This window comes from Cimex lectularius, unplaced genomic scaffold, assembly GCF_000648675.2.
Source record: "Cimex lectularius strain Harlan isolate CLEC.00 unplaced genomic scaffold, Clec_2.1 scaffold5, whole genome shotgun sequence".
NCBI lineage: Eukaryota > Metazoa > Arthropoda > Insecta > Hemiptera > Cimicidae > Cimex > Cimex lectularius.
The window spans coordinates 3,668,340-3,683,964 of record NW_019392993.1 but is presented as its reverse complement, the minus strand read 5'-3'; the positions used below and the strand labels follow the sequence as shown (position 1 = coordinate 3,683,964).

At 34.4% G+C, this 15,625-nt stretch overlaps 1 protein-coding gene across 3 annotated transcripts; it reads left to right on the top strand.

Moving 5' to 3' along the window:
* Positions 1 to 1,368: 1,368 nt before the first annotated feature.
* On the top strand, positions 1,369 to 14,363 carry LOC106666182 (cytochrome P450 4g15-like). 3 transcript variants are annotated; one of them, XM_014393184.2, is made up of 13 exons: positions 1,369 to 1,514; positions 4,533 to 4,737; positions 5,136 to 5,242; positions 6,238 to 6,328; positions 6,391 to 6,573; positions 9,981 to 10,047; positions 10,125 to 10,251; positions 10,307 to 10,460; positions 10,519 to 10,628; positions 10,695 to 10,763; positions 10,822 to 10,990; positions 13,883 to 14,068; positions 14,129 to 14,363. In XM_014393184.2, the coding sequence occupies exons 2-13, from the start codon at positions 4,557 to 4,559 to the stop codon at positions 14,296 to 14,298; spliced, it is 1,614 nt and encodes a 537-aa protein (XP_014248670.1). In that variant the 5' UTR covers positions 1,369 to 1,514; positions 4,533 to 4,556; the 3' UTR covers positions 14,299 to 14,363. The 3 variants fall into 3 exon arrangements, with proteins under 3 accessions (XP_014248670.1, XP_014248672.1, XP_014248671.1); XM_014393186.2 differs by lacking the exon at positions 1,369 to 1,514 and adding an exon at positions 2,687 to 2,859; XM_014393185.2 differs by lacking the exon at positions 1,369 to 1,514 and adding an exon at positions 3,842 to 3,992.
* The last annotated feature ends 1,262 nt before the right edge of the window (positions 14,364 to 15,625 follow it).

Here is a 15,625-nt window from a genome sequence, read left to right as displayed (position 1 = left end):
CATTGATAACATTTTGAACAAAGGAACTATTTTATTATGGAGTATCTTTTAAAAATCTTTGGTATTGCGGATATGATATATATGGGGCGATAATTTGTGATTAAGGTTCTAACCTTATTCTTATGCATTGACGTCACATAATAAATTTTCCACAGGCGTGGGAAAATACCTGAGTTCGATGACTCATTAAATAAGTAATATAGTGGGCCAACCTGCAACATAGATGCCATCTGGGCTTTTAATCAAATTTGTAGGGTCTAACAACTTTCTTCAAGTATGTCACATCTCAATACTGACATGAACCTGGCATTATGTGTCGTGAAAGTAACACTGCAAGGACTGCTGTCAATACTATAAACTGAATTAAATTGGTGTGAAAAAGTTTGCAATTTTTTATGGATCATTGCTAACTTTGTCTTGATAACGCATTAAAGTTGGAAGAGAGTTAGTTATTCCTAACAAAAGACAAAAATTTGTTAGGATCATGTTGTAATTCATCCTCGACCGACTTAATGTAATTAGCATAACACATTTTTGTCCAAAATTTAGTATAGTAACTAGGTAGCATTGCTCTTTTATAGTTTTTATATGCCAATTGTTTATTGATTATGAACTTCATTGAAAAATAAGGCAGGACATTGGGGTTTGCATACTTCTTTTTGGGTAGAGAGAATGTACTATTTTATAAAATAACGATAACCTATGATCTAAATCATTACTCTTAAGTAGCCCATCCCAATCAATGCTAGATTCATTAAATTGAGGCCTTAATAGTTGACATTTTTAAATCTCAGTCTCATTTTTAAATTTGCTGGTTTGTCTCTCAGATGTGTTTCAGTGTTTTGCCATTCTTCAGTAGTAGCTTTATTCTATTTTTTTTTTTTCTTTTTTTTACGAGGGTTCGCAACAGCAGAGGTCATATAAACCCTCAGGGTGCCGGTGTTTTTGAAAAAAAGCCCATTTGTAAGTATGTCGGGTTCGAATGCAGGGCCGCTGGATTCGAACCCGGGACCTTTACCTTACAGTGATGAGCGCCGTGTCAAAGACTAAACCTTGCGGCCACCGACGCCCCCTTTTATTCTATTGAATAAACTTGTTGAAGAACATGATTTACAAGATAACACACAGATCAATGACCAGAAACTATTGAAATTACAAAAAAGGATTCATCACCCCATATGCCTCAAAAGATTCAATGACAAAATACATTTAACTAAGCATTAAAAATAGATTGAACACAGTTTATAATTAATGATTTTAATAAAGACAATGGGTACTCTTTAACATTCGATAGTAAAGGTCAAGTTGAATGATGTGTTCAAATTTAATGAAAGCGTAATTGACTTCAGTTTTATGTCCATTGTCTTCCAGTCACATTGACATAATAGGTACATAGTGAATAGTACTGTTTCATGTTGCTAGAAATACATTTATAAAGTGTGTCTCAAAGGGAGTAAACGTTAAAATTTGAATTGAAAAACTCTCATCAAGTTGAATAATTGCTTTTCTCAAAGGTATTTTATTTATATTTGTACAGTTGCTTGAATTTTTTAAATTAAGTTTGTGAAGTATACTAGACAGTAGTAGTTAACTTTAGTTACTTATGTGTTTCAAGTTGGTCGCTTTTGTGAGAAGTTTTGATGCTGTCCTTACAAATTAATAAATACTTTATCAGGAGCTCGACATGCCATTCCTCTTAATACAAATTTTAGAATTTGTTTGTAGGCCAACGGATACTTTTCAATTCAATTCAATTAAAAAAAAGCTTTTATTTGAAGCATCAGGATAAATGAAAAGTAAAAAAGTAAACCGCATTTAGGTTTGTTCTTCTATCCGTGGCACTATTTTTTACAAGCATAAACATTACATACCAGTGTATGAAACATGCCTATTCTAGAATGAAGAATGTATAATTTAAAATTAAGGGGAGTGTCATTTTTTGTACATTATACTTAATTTGTCTTTGCTCAAATTTAAAATAGAGAGAAAAAATGTAAATTAAAAAATAAATGGGTTGATGTGACCTCTGCTGAAGTGCTTATCATTTCAGTGGTTAGAACTTCTCACCCAATCTTCAGTTTTAAATATCTCTTTGATTGTGAAATTGTGATGTGTAATTTTCTCCTATAGACAGGTTTTGGCTCGGTCAATGTTAAGAACCTTTTTTATAGCTAATTATGTCCAATTTCAAATGTTAAGTTATAAGGTTATAAGCTAAATTGTTAAGTTATTGACCCATATTTACCAATAGTTGACTTTTATAATGTTAATTAAAAAATAAACTATCTCTATCAGTAAATTTCAATGTTTTGGAATATACTGAAAATTGCCTCGTCTTTTGCCATTTCTGCAGTCTTATTTAGGCTTTTTTAGTAGATTGCCCTCTGCGGGTTGTTGTTTTCTATTTCTCTAATGAATCGGATTAAGTGTCTTTTAATCCGAGAATAGACGGGCAGGATAATCTGCCTGAACATAATACAGTTGAACCTAAAGTAAACAAAAATACCGAGTGTAAAATAAGAAAAAATCTCAGTTCCATCTTAGAAAACGGTTTCAGTAAATTTCCAAGCTGTAAACGAAAAAAAGTCAAATTTTTACGAACTAAAAAATATTGATATGTTGAAAACTACTGTTGAAAAAACAAAGTTTATTTTATTCTTTAACAATTAAAGCGGTTACTTTTTCTTAAAAATCATCAGTGAAATAATTTTCGTGAACGCACTGCTAAAAAATTGAGATCCTGTTAAATTAAATATAAACGCTGGTTATAATCGGTTCTACATTAATAAATGCTTAATTATTCTACAAGTTTGGCTAATATGCGTTTTCGATTGTTTACAGTACAAATAAATTATTTCGGTATGTTTATTGTTGTTTACTAGATCTAGAGAGTTTTTTAATTTGTTGACTGATGTCGGGAAATATCGTAGCGTGTTTTTTAAGTTTGTAATATCTAATAAACAATTATCTAATATGTTAACGTAAATAATTGACAAGATACTATTCTGGCTGTCTAGCGCTGCCTTTCTTTTGTCTTTCACTCTCTGTTTGTTTCATTTGTTCCCTCTTATTCTCTCTTACTATCTTACTCAATCCATATTTTTCTGCCAATCTGTCTTCCTTGTCTCTATCCTTCTTTAATTTTTTTTCTGTTTGTTACATTTTCTCTCTCTTACTTTGCCAATCTCTCCTACCCTCTTTCTCATTATCTATTTCTCTACTAACGACCTCTTCTGTTTCTATTTTTTTCTCGCTCTGTCTGTCTGTCTCTCACCCTATGTCGCTTCTTTTTTTCTCTCTCTCTTTCTCACTTCCTAGTTCCTGCCAATCTGTCTCTCTCCCTCCTTTTCTATATCTATCTTTCTCAATATTTATTTCCAGCAAATCTGTCTTTCTCTGTCTCCTGTTTTTTCTCTTACTCTCTTTTTTCTCGCTTTCACTCTCTCTCTCTCTCTTTCTCTCACTCCCTATTTCCTGCCAATTTGTCTTCCTCTGGCTGTTTTTACTCTCTCTCTCTCTTTCTCTCTCTCTCTCTCTCTCCCTCACTCTCTCCATAGTTCACGATATATTTGTCTGTCTATGTCTTTCTCTTACTCCATCTCTCTCTATCTCTTCTTATGAAATTTTCTCTGTCTCTGTTTGCTGTCTATCTCTCGCTTTCTATCTATCTATCTATCTCTATCACTCTCTATCCCTGTCTCTTCCTCAATGACTTACTCACTTGTGATGATTCCAGAATCATTTTCCCACCTCGAATCGAACGATAATTGTGGCAAAAATTAATCGATGGCTCTTAATTGCGTATATTGCTTTTTTCCGTCATTGTCAGCGAATTGTCCGATGTCAGCGTTTTGTTCATTCGAGCCCAACGTTGACCTGGATCCGATTCAGTCACCTACTAGAATTCGCACCATTTTTCTTTCCCGTAAGAATTTGTAATGATTGACGTCAATTGAAATAAACACTGGAATTATTATTTTTTCTAAGATCAGGTATTAGATTTTTTTAATGGATCCATCTCAATTTGAATGCTTGATAAAATGTTATGTGGCTGGCTTAATTTGCACACTGGTTAAAAAGATAATATTAATAAATTTCAATATGTGTATATAAAAAATGTTTTTACGACTCTTAACTAATAAAATAATTCGTACAAATATATAACGTTCTTAAGTAAAAGTTAGAACATGATATCACCAAAACAGTAGTAATTTGTTAATTTATAATGATCGATGTAAGGCTATGACAATAACAAAAGTAGTACAAGATAAAATTGTTTTAAAAATGTTTATATTATAATAATTTACACTAAAAATGATAGCAATATATTATGGTTTTATTTCATTTTTGATGACGTATTGACTGTTGGTGACTCCGTGAGAATATAATGTATACTGCCATAATTAAAATTTCAATGCTTGCCAATGAAAACAGGTTTGAACTGTTTTCTCACGGGACGTTTATAAATGCAAACTTCCGCCAAATATAGAATATAAGTAGTTCTACGTGTAAAATTCCCTTTATTGTTCTAGAGCGTCTGATAAGATTGAGAAGAAATGGGCGAAGATTGGACGGTGACGGTGAACCTGATGGCGCTTAGCGTACCGCTGGCCGTCGGGTACTTCTTTTACTGGAGGTACAAAAGGAGCAGGCTGTACGAATTGGCCGAGAAAATACCTGGACCGGAAGGATACCCTCTAATCGGCAACGCCCATCATTACCTTGGAAAACCTGAGAGTAATTATGATAATAAGGCTAAATATAATAAATAATATAAATATAATAAATAAGGGTTTGGGAGTCTAGTCTAGATGTTGCTAAGACATTAAAATCTAAGGGAAAATCTATCTAGAATCTATCCAAATTTATTGTGCTAAATGGGATCAAAAATTAAAAAAAAAGTATTTTAATAAACGAGTCAGTATTTCATGAACAAAAACTTTTTCCAAAGGACATTGTGTGTTGGTTTGTCCACTATGGCATACCTGACATTTGTCATTTGATCTTCCTGGCCCGTATCACTTTCGAAGTTTTCCTTCATTCTATAATGCCTTTCATTGTGAAAAGTCTTTAATCTCTTATTTGTAAATCTAACACATATTTAAAATAATAATAATTATTATTTCTTATTTCAGCAATATTCGAGACTTTGATGAAATTCAGTAGGCAGTATGAAAATGTCGTTAAGATGTGGGTCGGACCGCGACTTTTTGTCTTCCTCACTCATCCTGCCGATGTAGAGGTAATTTACCTATTGTCATAATTTTGTTTTCTTGGATTAGACTGTAAGGATTCAATAAAATCTACTAAGACGTAAAGTATTTTAAAATTTTTTTGGGGGTTCTGGAGGGTGATGAATCTGTTTTGGTGTCAGGCGCGTTTCGGCATTCGCTATCATCAGTGGGTTGGTTATATTGTCAGCCATAGCCTTTTTGCATTTTCGTAAAATGTGAAATATGAGGATTAAGTATCTATGTTCTGTCGTTTTGTCCTTTGATGGGCTCTTTAGAAAGAAACGACACAATGCATGTAATAGGACCAACCGTTGAAATTGGCGAATGGCGAAACGACAGACCTGAACAGCGAGTATGAGCGGACCAGGATTTACGGAAATTACCAAACTACATATACGTATAAAGTGTGATGTGTTGGTTTGAGCATTATGGCATACCTGGCATTTGATCTTCTTCGATCATCCTGGCCCGTATAATTTTCGAAGTTTTCAATCATTCTGCTTGGTCAAAATAGAACAAGGTGATATCAGAATTTGTTCATATTTAACCATTACTCAATTGAGGAAAATAAAGATTGTGAGGTGGTGAGTCTGTAGTTTGATTCTGTTTTAATCAATCAAATGTCGATTTGTTTTCTTTACTATAACGTATAAAAAGATGGAAAAACAACACACAGACAAAACAACAAACATTCAGAACCACTGAAGATGCCGAAACGCGTCTATCAGTCAAAACATGTGGGGGCTGGCAAAACAGGATGATCGGAATTATCAAGCTCTTCATCTCTAAACATTTTAGTTATTTAAAAAAAACTTATTTAGAATTATAACAAAAGATAATCTTTATTGGCCGAGGGTAAATTTCAACAGTCTTTTTAGGCTCACCGAGTTTATAATCAGTATTTTTTTTTAAATAAAGCTACATCAATTGTCGTAACTCCTAATAAGCAATAATGAAATTATAATGTTAAATGATATTATTTAAAATTAATTAATAATTCTAGTTAATCTTGAGTAGCCACGACCACATCGACAAATCGCCTGAATATAGGTTTTTTCAACCATGGCTTGGGAATGGGCTCCTTATTAGCACAGGTCTGAAAATGCAGCATGTGATTCCAACGTAATTGATTTTACAATTAATTTTTATTTTTCAGGAGAGAAATGGCGTGTCCATAGAAAGTTAATCGCGCCTGCGTTCCATCTGAATGTACTTAAATCATTCTTCAACCTTTTCAACAGGAACAGTAAGGCCGTCGTCGAACGACTGAAGGACCAGGTGGACAAAGAGATCGACTGTCACGACTTCATGAGCGAAGCGACCGTGGAAATCTTGCTGGGTGAGGATAAATGACAGTCACACTATTGAAAAATTCAAGCACATCTTTGACACCTGAAAAAATGCCCACATGGACATATCGTCCATTACCTCCAAAATAATATTGTACTAAAAGAAGTATTTCTCATAAACTGTTACATTAGTCAAAGTGATTGTGACCACCAAAGTGACCAAAGAAACTCAACCCAAGGGTCTCATTCCGTGAATGGAGTGATCTATTGAAATATACATATTTTAGAAAAATAAAGATAGAGACAGAGGGGAAAAGACAAAGGGAGAGAGAGAGAGAGAGAGAGAGAGAGAGAGAGAGAGAGAGAGAGAGAGANGAGGGAGAGAGAGAGAGAGGAGAGAGAGCGGGAGAGCGAGAGGAGAGAGAGAGAGAGAGAGAGAGAGAGAGAGAGAGAGTGAGAGAGAGAGAGAGTGAGAGTGACTGAAAGGTAGAAAGATAATGAGAGAGTGATAGGCCTAGTATGCACTGGGATTATTTGAGTCGACTCTTTGAATCTCCGGAGAGTCTCGGCTACGTCTAGCCTGAGACCAGGCTGCCCTGACTAACTGTTGCGATGAATCTGGTGTGTTGCGGGCTAGAATTTTCGGACTCTTTTGAATCCCATCCGATATGGGATTCTTTGACTCAAGACAAAACGTGAATCGGAACAAGCGCTCTTGTTTCAATTATTTAGTTGATGTAGTGTTTTTGTGAAGATTTTGACAGTGTATTACCTAAAGTTTTCAATAGTGTTCTAAAGTTTTCGAAACATACTTGATTCTTTGTGATTTGGGTTAATTTGATTTATTATTGGGTTATATTTTTACCTGTTTATCTACACTTTTATTACTTACCTACAGCAGTATATAATTTCCAAACATAAAAATATTTGATTATTTGCTTGCAATTATTTACTTACCTTGATGTATTCTCTCAAACGATGAATGATGGCTTCGCACACTTCTGGAACGAAATTGATTGTTTTGAAATCCTGAAGGTGTACATGAGGCTTGTATACGAGTCTCCACTCGCTAGGAACCAGAGAGTGGCAGCTAATCTGTTGGCCGGAGAGATAGATTCCCGAAAGTTGGTATCTTTCTTGGAAATTTCACCGCCAACTTTCATTAAAATGGTTTCGAAATCGGTCGAGGACATCCTCAAAAAATTTCTGAACCCTGAGCCATCATTTAATCGCAGCGTGTTCAAAAGATTTTTCCCGTGCTGATTCCCGCCGTGAAATATTTGTGTTGAAATATTGTGAACCCACCATCTTTTTGGGCGTTTTTTAATGCACCTGCGATTGGATTCACTACGTACAATGCAAAAAAGAGCAAGGGAAATTCCTGAAAGGGCTAGTTCCTCCGTCATTTTCGCAGGCACTGATGAATGTAAACTGAATCTTGGTCTGGACACGATTCTTTGTCGCGGAGCAGAGTCGGGACTGCGTAGATTCATTGTTGCGACGTAGCCCCGACTCTGCCCCGCAACATGAATCGACTCAAAGAATCCCAGTGCGTACTAGGCCATAGAGAGGCAGAGAGGGATTGATTGATTGATATATATGCTTGATTGATATTGATAGTGCTTTATTTAGCCACGCCGAATTAGGTCTCTTAGACCTCTCTTACAACCAACGCAGAAGAAGAGGGAGGGCGATAGATAGAGAGTAGATAAAGAGAGTGAGAGTAAGAATGAGGGAGAGAAGAGAGAAAGAGAGAAAGAGAAAGAGAGAGAGAGAGAGAGAGAGAGAGAGAGAGAGAGAGAGAGTGAGAGAGAGAGAGCGAGAGAGATTGTTTCAGACCGTCAATCAAAAATGGCAACACACTTAAATGGGAAACTCTCACACAAACACAGTCAAAGGGAACCAATTGAATATATTCATTTCCTTGATTGGTTCTCTCGTTAGTAGCAGCGGTCGTGGTCTCTCGATATGGTTTCTCTTAGGTACAGCAGGGATGTGGATGGGTAAAAAAACAGATACACGTACACACTCTCAACCACACAACACCACTCACACCCAAACCTACAACTCACTGATCGGATGTTCTTTTTCGATGGCCCGACGGAATTTCTCTTGAATCAATGATGATATCAAAAAATACGTGTTTGTTATTTTTTAGTCTAGTATCAAATTTTTACCTTTTTTGGAAAAAAATTATGCAGGGTACCTCAGGCCCAGTCCAATTTCAAAATTTTAAATACGGCCCTGTACATCCTGACCCATCATTTTAAAGGAAGTTTTAAGTTGAAAACAATGTGTAGAGATTAGTGACCGTTAATCGATAATTATTCAGAAATCGTGAGATGCGGTCGGGTGAGACGTAGGTTTCAGAAAAACATTTTCTTTATCGTGCCAACGTTTCGATCTTTTATTGAGATCATCTTCAGGGCTCAAAGTGTTTGTCTTCTGTGTAATTGTGCCATCTTTGCGTGTCGTGTTGAGAGTGCCCACTTAATTTGCTTCTTCACTAAATTAAACATTAATTACCTTTATTGTTTACATTCCGTCTTTGTTTGTCTAATTTGCATTTTGAGAGTAAATCTTAATTCCTGGAAGTAAAGAAATTTTACAATAGTGCCTATTCGTCACATTCAGTATTCCATTCAAAATAGCACATTTTTCCGATCAACAGCGAGTTACCTATCTGGTTTTGCGAAGGCTGATTATTGATGACATGAACAGCCTTAATGCCTGATGCAAAACCCAGTAAAAGAAACGTCTTAAAAAAACAAAATAGATATGTACGACTGCTGTATTGATAGTGGTGCTTAGCGCAGTCGAGTTGCACTCTCAGAAATTTCCTGGGCAGAGGAAAATTCAAGAATTTTGTACTCTTGACACCATCAGATGGTTCATCATATCAACGTTTGGCGTAAATAAATTAATTGGGCCTTATTTCTACGAAAATAATTTAAAAGGTATTCAGTTCCTTAATTTTTTGAGGTAGGTTTTTCAAACTTTTTGCCATAACTTGTTATTTATTGATCAATTTAAAATCAGATCGCACCACCGATTTCAGCGTACAAATCCCTTTAAAATGATGTATCAGGATGTATAGGGTCGTATTTGAAATTTTGAATTTGAACTGGGCCTGAGGTACCCTGTATAAATTTTCTCCAAAAAAGGTAAAAATTTGAAACGACTAAAACAATATTATTTTTATAGGGTCATTGGTTCAAGAGAATTTGAGTCGGGCCATCTAAAAAGGACACGCTTTAGATCAGGTCAATCGGAATGAACTATGCCTATCTTTCTCGTTTTTCTTGAATTTACTTTTGAAATTCTAGCTTTCAAAAAAGTAATTTTACCGGGATGTTTTGTGGAATATGTTTAAGAAATATCGAAAGAGTAATTGTTCTTTACTGTAAATATTTGGCCGAGTGCAAAATTAATTATTATTGTTTATTTATTGTTTTAGAAACGGTGATGGGAGTTTCGAAGAAGATGCAATCAAGTGGTTACGATTATGCAATGGCCGTGATGAAGTAGGTCATCTTTTGTAAAACAAATTTATTTACAAACTGATCGTACATTTATTTATTTCAACAAATAACTGTTTCAGGATGTGCGATATCCTCCACTTGAGGCAAACGAAGCTTTGGTACAGGCCTGAAATTATTTTCTGGCTGTCCAAGTACAATGGGATGCAGAAAAAGCTTCTAAGCGTCATCCACGGTCTCACGCGCAAAGTAAGTTTTCTAAAACTAAATTAAACAAAAAATCATAATTTAATGATATTTCTAGGTGTTAAAAATCAGGAAAGACATCTACACGAGGAACGGCGGTAGTTTTGAAGGTGTAACGAAAGACGACGAAGTAGATCTGAAAACGACCGAAAAGAGCGATTTTTCTTTCGGTTCGAGTAAAACGATCAAAGACGACATAGACCAAGACATAGGTGATTTGTAATTTATTATTATTTTCGAATTGTTTTAAAATAATTGTCGTTTTATTAGGTGAAAAGAAGAGATTGCCGTTTTTGGACTTGCTTATTGAAAATTCTGAGAACGGTGTTATTCTCACAGACGAAGAGATCCAAAACCAAGTGGACACGATTATGTTCGAAGTCAGTATTGATCTAAATCACCGCTGAGTGCGGATTTATCATGTGTTTCTTTTTTTTTTCGGGTAGGGTCATGACACGACGGCAGCAGGCAGTAGTTTCTTTCTTTGCATGCTGGCAGCAAGGCAGGATATTCAGGTAAGTTCGTACAAACGCCGATTCTCCCAGGAGTCTTTGCAAATTTTTCTTTTTGCAGGAAAAGTGCATTGCCGAGATCGACGGCATTTTCGGTGATTCGGACCGCGACGTCACATTCCAGGACACCCTCGAAATGAAGTATTTGGAGAGGTGCATCATGGAAACTTTGCGCCTTTTTCCTCCTGTGCCCGCCATAGCAAGGGAGTTGAAGGAAGAACTTAAACTAGGTAATATAACGTAGATTCGGGCATGAACAATAGTTGGAACCACTGAATAGCATTAGCCTTTGAACTTTGAGCATTTTAAAGATGTGTTCTGCTAATAAGTGAACGCTAAAAATTGAACTTTTAGTTATGAGAATAACAGGAACCGATTAGGCTACAATTTAAATCAAAACGCCAAAACTATATAAATTTTATTTATGTAAAACATTTATTTAATCTACAGGTATCTATAATATTTTCAGCATAAAAATATTGCAGTACTAATTACTTCTAGTAATTGGCCAAACTATTAACTTTTTATTCTTTTGCAAGCTTAATTTTATCACTTCTTCAATTTTTTGCTTTTATATACTAAATTGTCGGATTTCGCAGTGTGCTATTCTGGGTGATGGTCCTGAAATTTTGGTCTACCCTAGCTTGGTCGGTCTGTCAGACGCGTTTCTTTTACGTTGACCAAGGGTAGGCAGACCAAAATGATCGGTAATGACCAAATTAACTACTTTTTATACTATTTATAAAGACAAAGTGTCTATGCATAAAAATAGAAAATAAAAAACATCCTACACAATGCGACGATTGGACCTTTATAACCCAGTAATTAAAAAAAAAATCTTTTTAAATGTAGAACGAGTAAATTGAATCTTTTAGCTAGTACAGATGCGAGGGAATGATACTAGACCAACACAGAAAAATAAGTTAATCATAGATGATTTTAAATAAACATTTCTCACCCCAAAACATCGATGAATAATCAATTTAAATGTGAACCAGTTCACAACTTTACTATATAGTGGGGTCTTAGAAAATTACTTATTTGTATTTTAGTTCGAAGCGCTGAAAAAAATTTAGAGAACGGTTTTTTTAAAGCTAAAAGTTAAGAAATATGAAGTTGAGTGTAGAACCTGTAGATAGACTGACCCCGATGAAAAGCATTACTTTAAACGTACAAAAATTAAATATTTCAGCTGTATTCATGGAGAAACGCCAAGTTAAATTGGTACACTAGAAATATAGATAACTGAGGAATAATATTATTTGAGAAATTAGATGTAGGAAATCTTGTCAATTTTTAAAAGCTCGTTTTGCGTTAAAAATATTCGGTTTAGGGTATCAGAAATTCATTTATTAGTCATTCATTAATGTCCATCTAGCTTTTGAAAAAAGAAGGCAGTTTTTAAAAGAAATAAGTATATAGAAGTATTACTATTATTATTATTAATGGCTATTATTAAATTGTGAAACTTTGTAGTGAAGTTTGCGAGGTGATGAACGTGTAACTTCATCATTCCCGATCGTCCTGGTCAGCTTATTCTCGCTGCTGTTATATGTAACTTATTCCTAATTTGATCATTTTCGCCTATTTTAAAACATCTAAGCTTTTAATAAGAACAATTGTTAATGTTTATAATTAGCAGTTTAGTAGCAAATTTGGATAAATTGCATGGTGGTAAACCTGTAGTCTGATCGTGTCCAATCATCATGGTTTGCCTATTTTAGCTCTTAAAAAAATTATGCTTATTCGTTACATACTATTATTATTTTCATTAGGATAATGTTATTTCATGCAAAGATTTTAATAAGAACGATTCTTTATTTTTATAGGCAGCAGATTTCTATTAAATCGTGATGCGAGGTGTTGTACTTTCAGTTTGGCAGTCCCCATCTCGGTCCGCCGATTCTCGCTTTTCAAAACAAAAAGTTTCGTGTTTATTCCTAATTTGATAGTGTTCGCATCTTTTAAAACAACTAGTTTACGCTTATAAATAACAGATTATTATCAAATTTCGATAAATTGTAGTGCATGATGCTCTTATAAAAAAAATGTTTAGAGATTTTCGTTACATATTATTATTATGTTATTTCATACTAAGCTTTTAATAAAAACAAATCTTTATTTTTATAAGCAGCAGATTTCTATTAAATTGTGATGCGAGGCGTTGAACCATCAGTTTGCTAGGTACTCTATCATCTTGGTCCTCCTAATCTCCCTTCTCTTGTATCCACCTCATTTGTTAAAGTTCGAATCTTTTAAAATATAAACAAGAGCAGTTCTTCACAAGGTGATGAACCTTTAGCTTGATCGTCTCCAACCATCAGGGTCCGTTTATTCTCGCTCTGTTTACAAAAATGTTTTATACTTTTTTGTAATTTGGAAAAGTTTTGGTTCATTAAAACATCCAACCTTTTTCTAAGGGCAAATTAAACAGCATCTTTCTTAAATTGAAAGCCTGTGGGTTGTCTATTCTTGCTAGTATTGACGCGCGTCAGCATGTTATAATAAATGTAACATTTATAGATTTTGACAAACTTCTAAAAGGGTCAGAAATGCGCCTGACAGCCAATGAGCCAGTGAGAATGGGCGAACCAGAGAAATCGGAAACAACCAAACTACAAATATAGAAAACCTATAATAGTCAATTTTTAAACTTGTGATGTTCATTTTGACCATGAGTTAGACATGAATCATTTACTGTTTTTGGTCATCCTGATCCGCCTATTTTTGCTACATATTTGAGTCATGAAATGTCTTTATGACGTATTGGAAAAAGTAGAAAGAGATAATAAAAATATAGATAAATTCTAACCAATTACTTGCTTTCTAAAATTACTATCTCTAAATTAGAGCAAATTATCACTGTGCACTGCGAGGTTGATTCGGTTTTAATCCAACAAAAACCGTCACGTTCTCTATACTTATTACTTATAAAAAGGACACGATTTACCAACCACTGAAATGGCGATTTGCCGAAACTCATCAGACTATCGAAACAAATGTAAATTGGCCGACCAGGATGACCAAACTGCATATTAAAATAAACTACAGTTCATACCCGCAGATCGCTTGAAGAAATGGCATCGCTTTATTACATATTGTCTTTATTTTGTTCGTTGCAGCATCAACAGATCTTTCGATACCGGCCAACTGTACGGTCATCATCGGTACGTTCAAGCTCCATAGGCGAGAAGACATTTACAAGGACCCAGAGGAGTTCAATCCGGACAATTTCCTGCCAGAGAACTCATCCCAAAGGCATTATTACTCCTTCATCCCGTTCAGCGCTGGCCCGAGAAGCTGCGTCGGTACGTGTCAAACGGTAGCTTTGAACTTCGTTCTAAATTGATAGATTTATACTATTACAGGGAGGAAATACGCGATGCTGAAGCTCAAAGTGCTCCTGTCAACTTTGCTCAGGAATTTTAGAGTGAAGAAAGGGTTGGACCCGAAAAATTGGGTCCTCCAAGCCGACATCATACTCAAGAGGTCCGACGGCTTTAAAATACAGCTCGAATCCAGAAAATCGAAGGCTTGACTAAAGAAAATTTAATTTATCTGTATATACTTATGTTATTGTTATTAAAGTAATCCTTCAAATAACTTGATTATCTCTATTTATGCACAAATGTAGTTTGCATAATAAACCATAATTTTAATTTCAACATTTAGTCTTTGCGTATAATTAAAAAAATAGATATATTCAGTTAATAAAAACTAATCTGTATAAATAGGATATAGTGAAAATGTCGTAATAAATCGGGTAAGGTTTTTGTGCTTTGTCACTGAAGAGATTTTGTGCTTCACTGCTCTTATAGTTTTCTGAATATCTACCTACGAAATCAATTTAAAAACCACGTAAAATTCCTTCCAACTGTAAAACTTTAAAATTCTCTTTATTATTGTTTATTCGCTTTATTTATTATTGTTATTCGAGATGATGGGGCTATGACTACTTTATTTGCACTAATTTCCTGAGCGCGTTGCTTCTTTCATCCAGGCCCAAGAGGACTCATCCTCACCCGGTCTAAGAATAGGTCATGCGATGTTAAAACAGGGACACTTACTTTTGGGTCAATGCCCGCTATGTGTCCAACATGTAGAAAAAAAATCCAATTAATTATTCTTTTTATCTAAGATTTTTGGTTGAGATTGAAAATTAGTGTCACGAGCGGGATTCGAACACACGACCTTCGGTTCAATACGCCCCTTCTCTAATCACTTGTGCTACTGTGACTTCAATCTCAACCTTGACATCTTTTCATTTCAACCAAGACCTTACGTTAAAAAAAAAAAAAAAAAAAAAAAAAATAATAATTGAAAGAAGTAATTTGGTCAATCAGACCACTAAACATAATGTATGTAACTAATGTTTGAAAAAATAACAAACCAATATTTATTAATATGGAAGTACATTTTTTGTGTGGTCTAAATATCTCTAGTTTACTTTATAAATCTTCTTTCCGGAAAGAATATAACGTTAAAAAAAACCATTTTCATTAACATGAAATACAGGTTTTTGCGTTCTCAATATATTTTTTTTTTAATTTTAGAAATATATGTTCTCCATACAATATGTAAATAATGTTGGACAAAAACAAACATGGAACTACAGATTTTGCGTTCTTAATATATTTTTAAAATTTTTTAGAAATATATGTTCTGGATAGAATATGTAAATAATGTTGGACAAAAACAAACCAGAGTTTATTAACATGAAACTACAGGTTTTATAATTTTTTAAAATAATTTAGAAAACCAACTTCAGGATGAAATATATAAATAATTTTCGTCAACAAAACAAATCGATGCTTGTTGATCTGGATCTCAAGTTTTTTAAAAAGTTTTAGATTCTTTAGAAACGT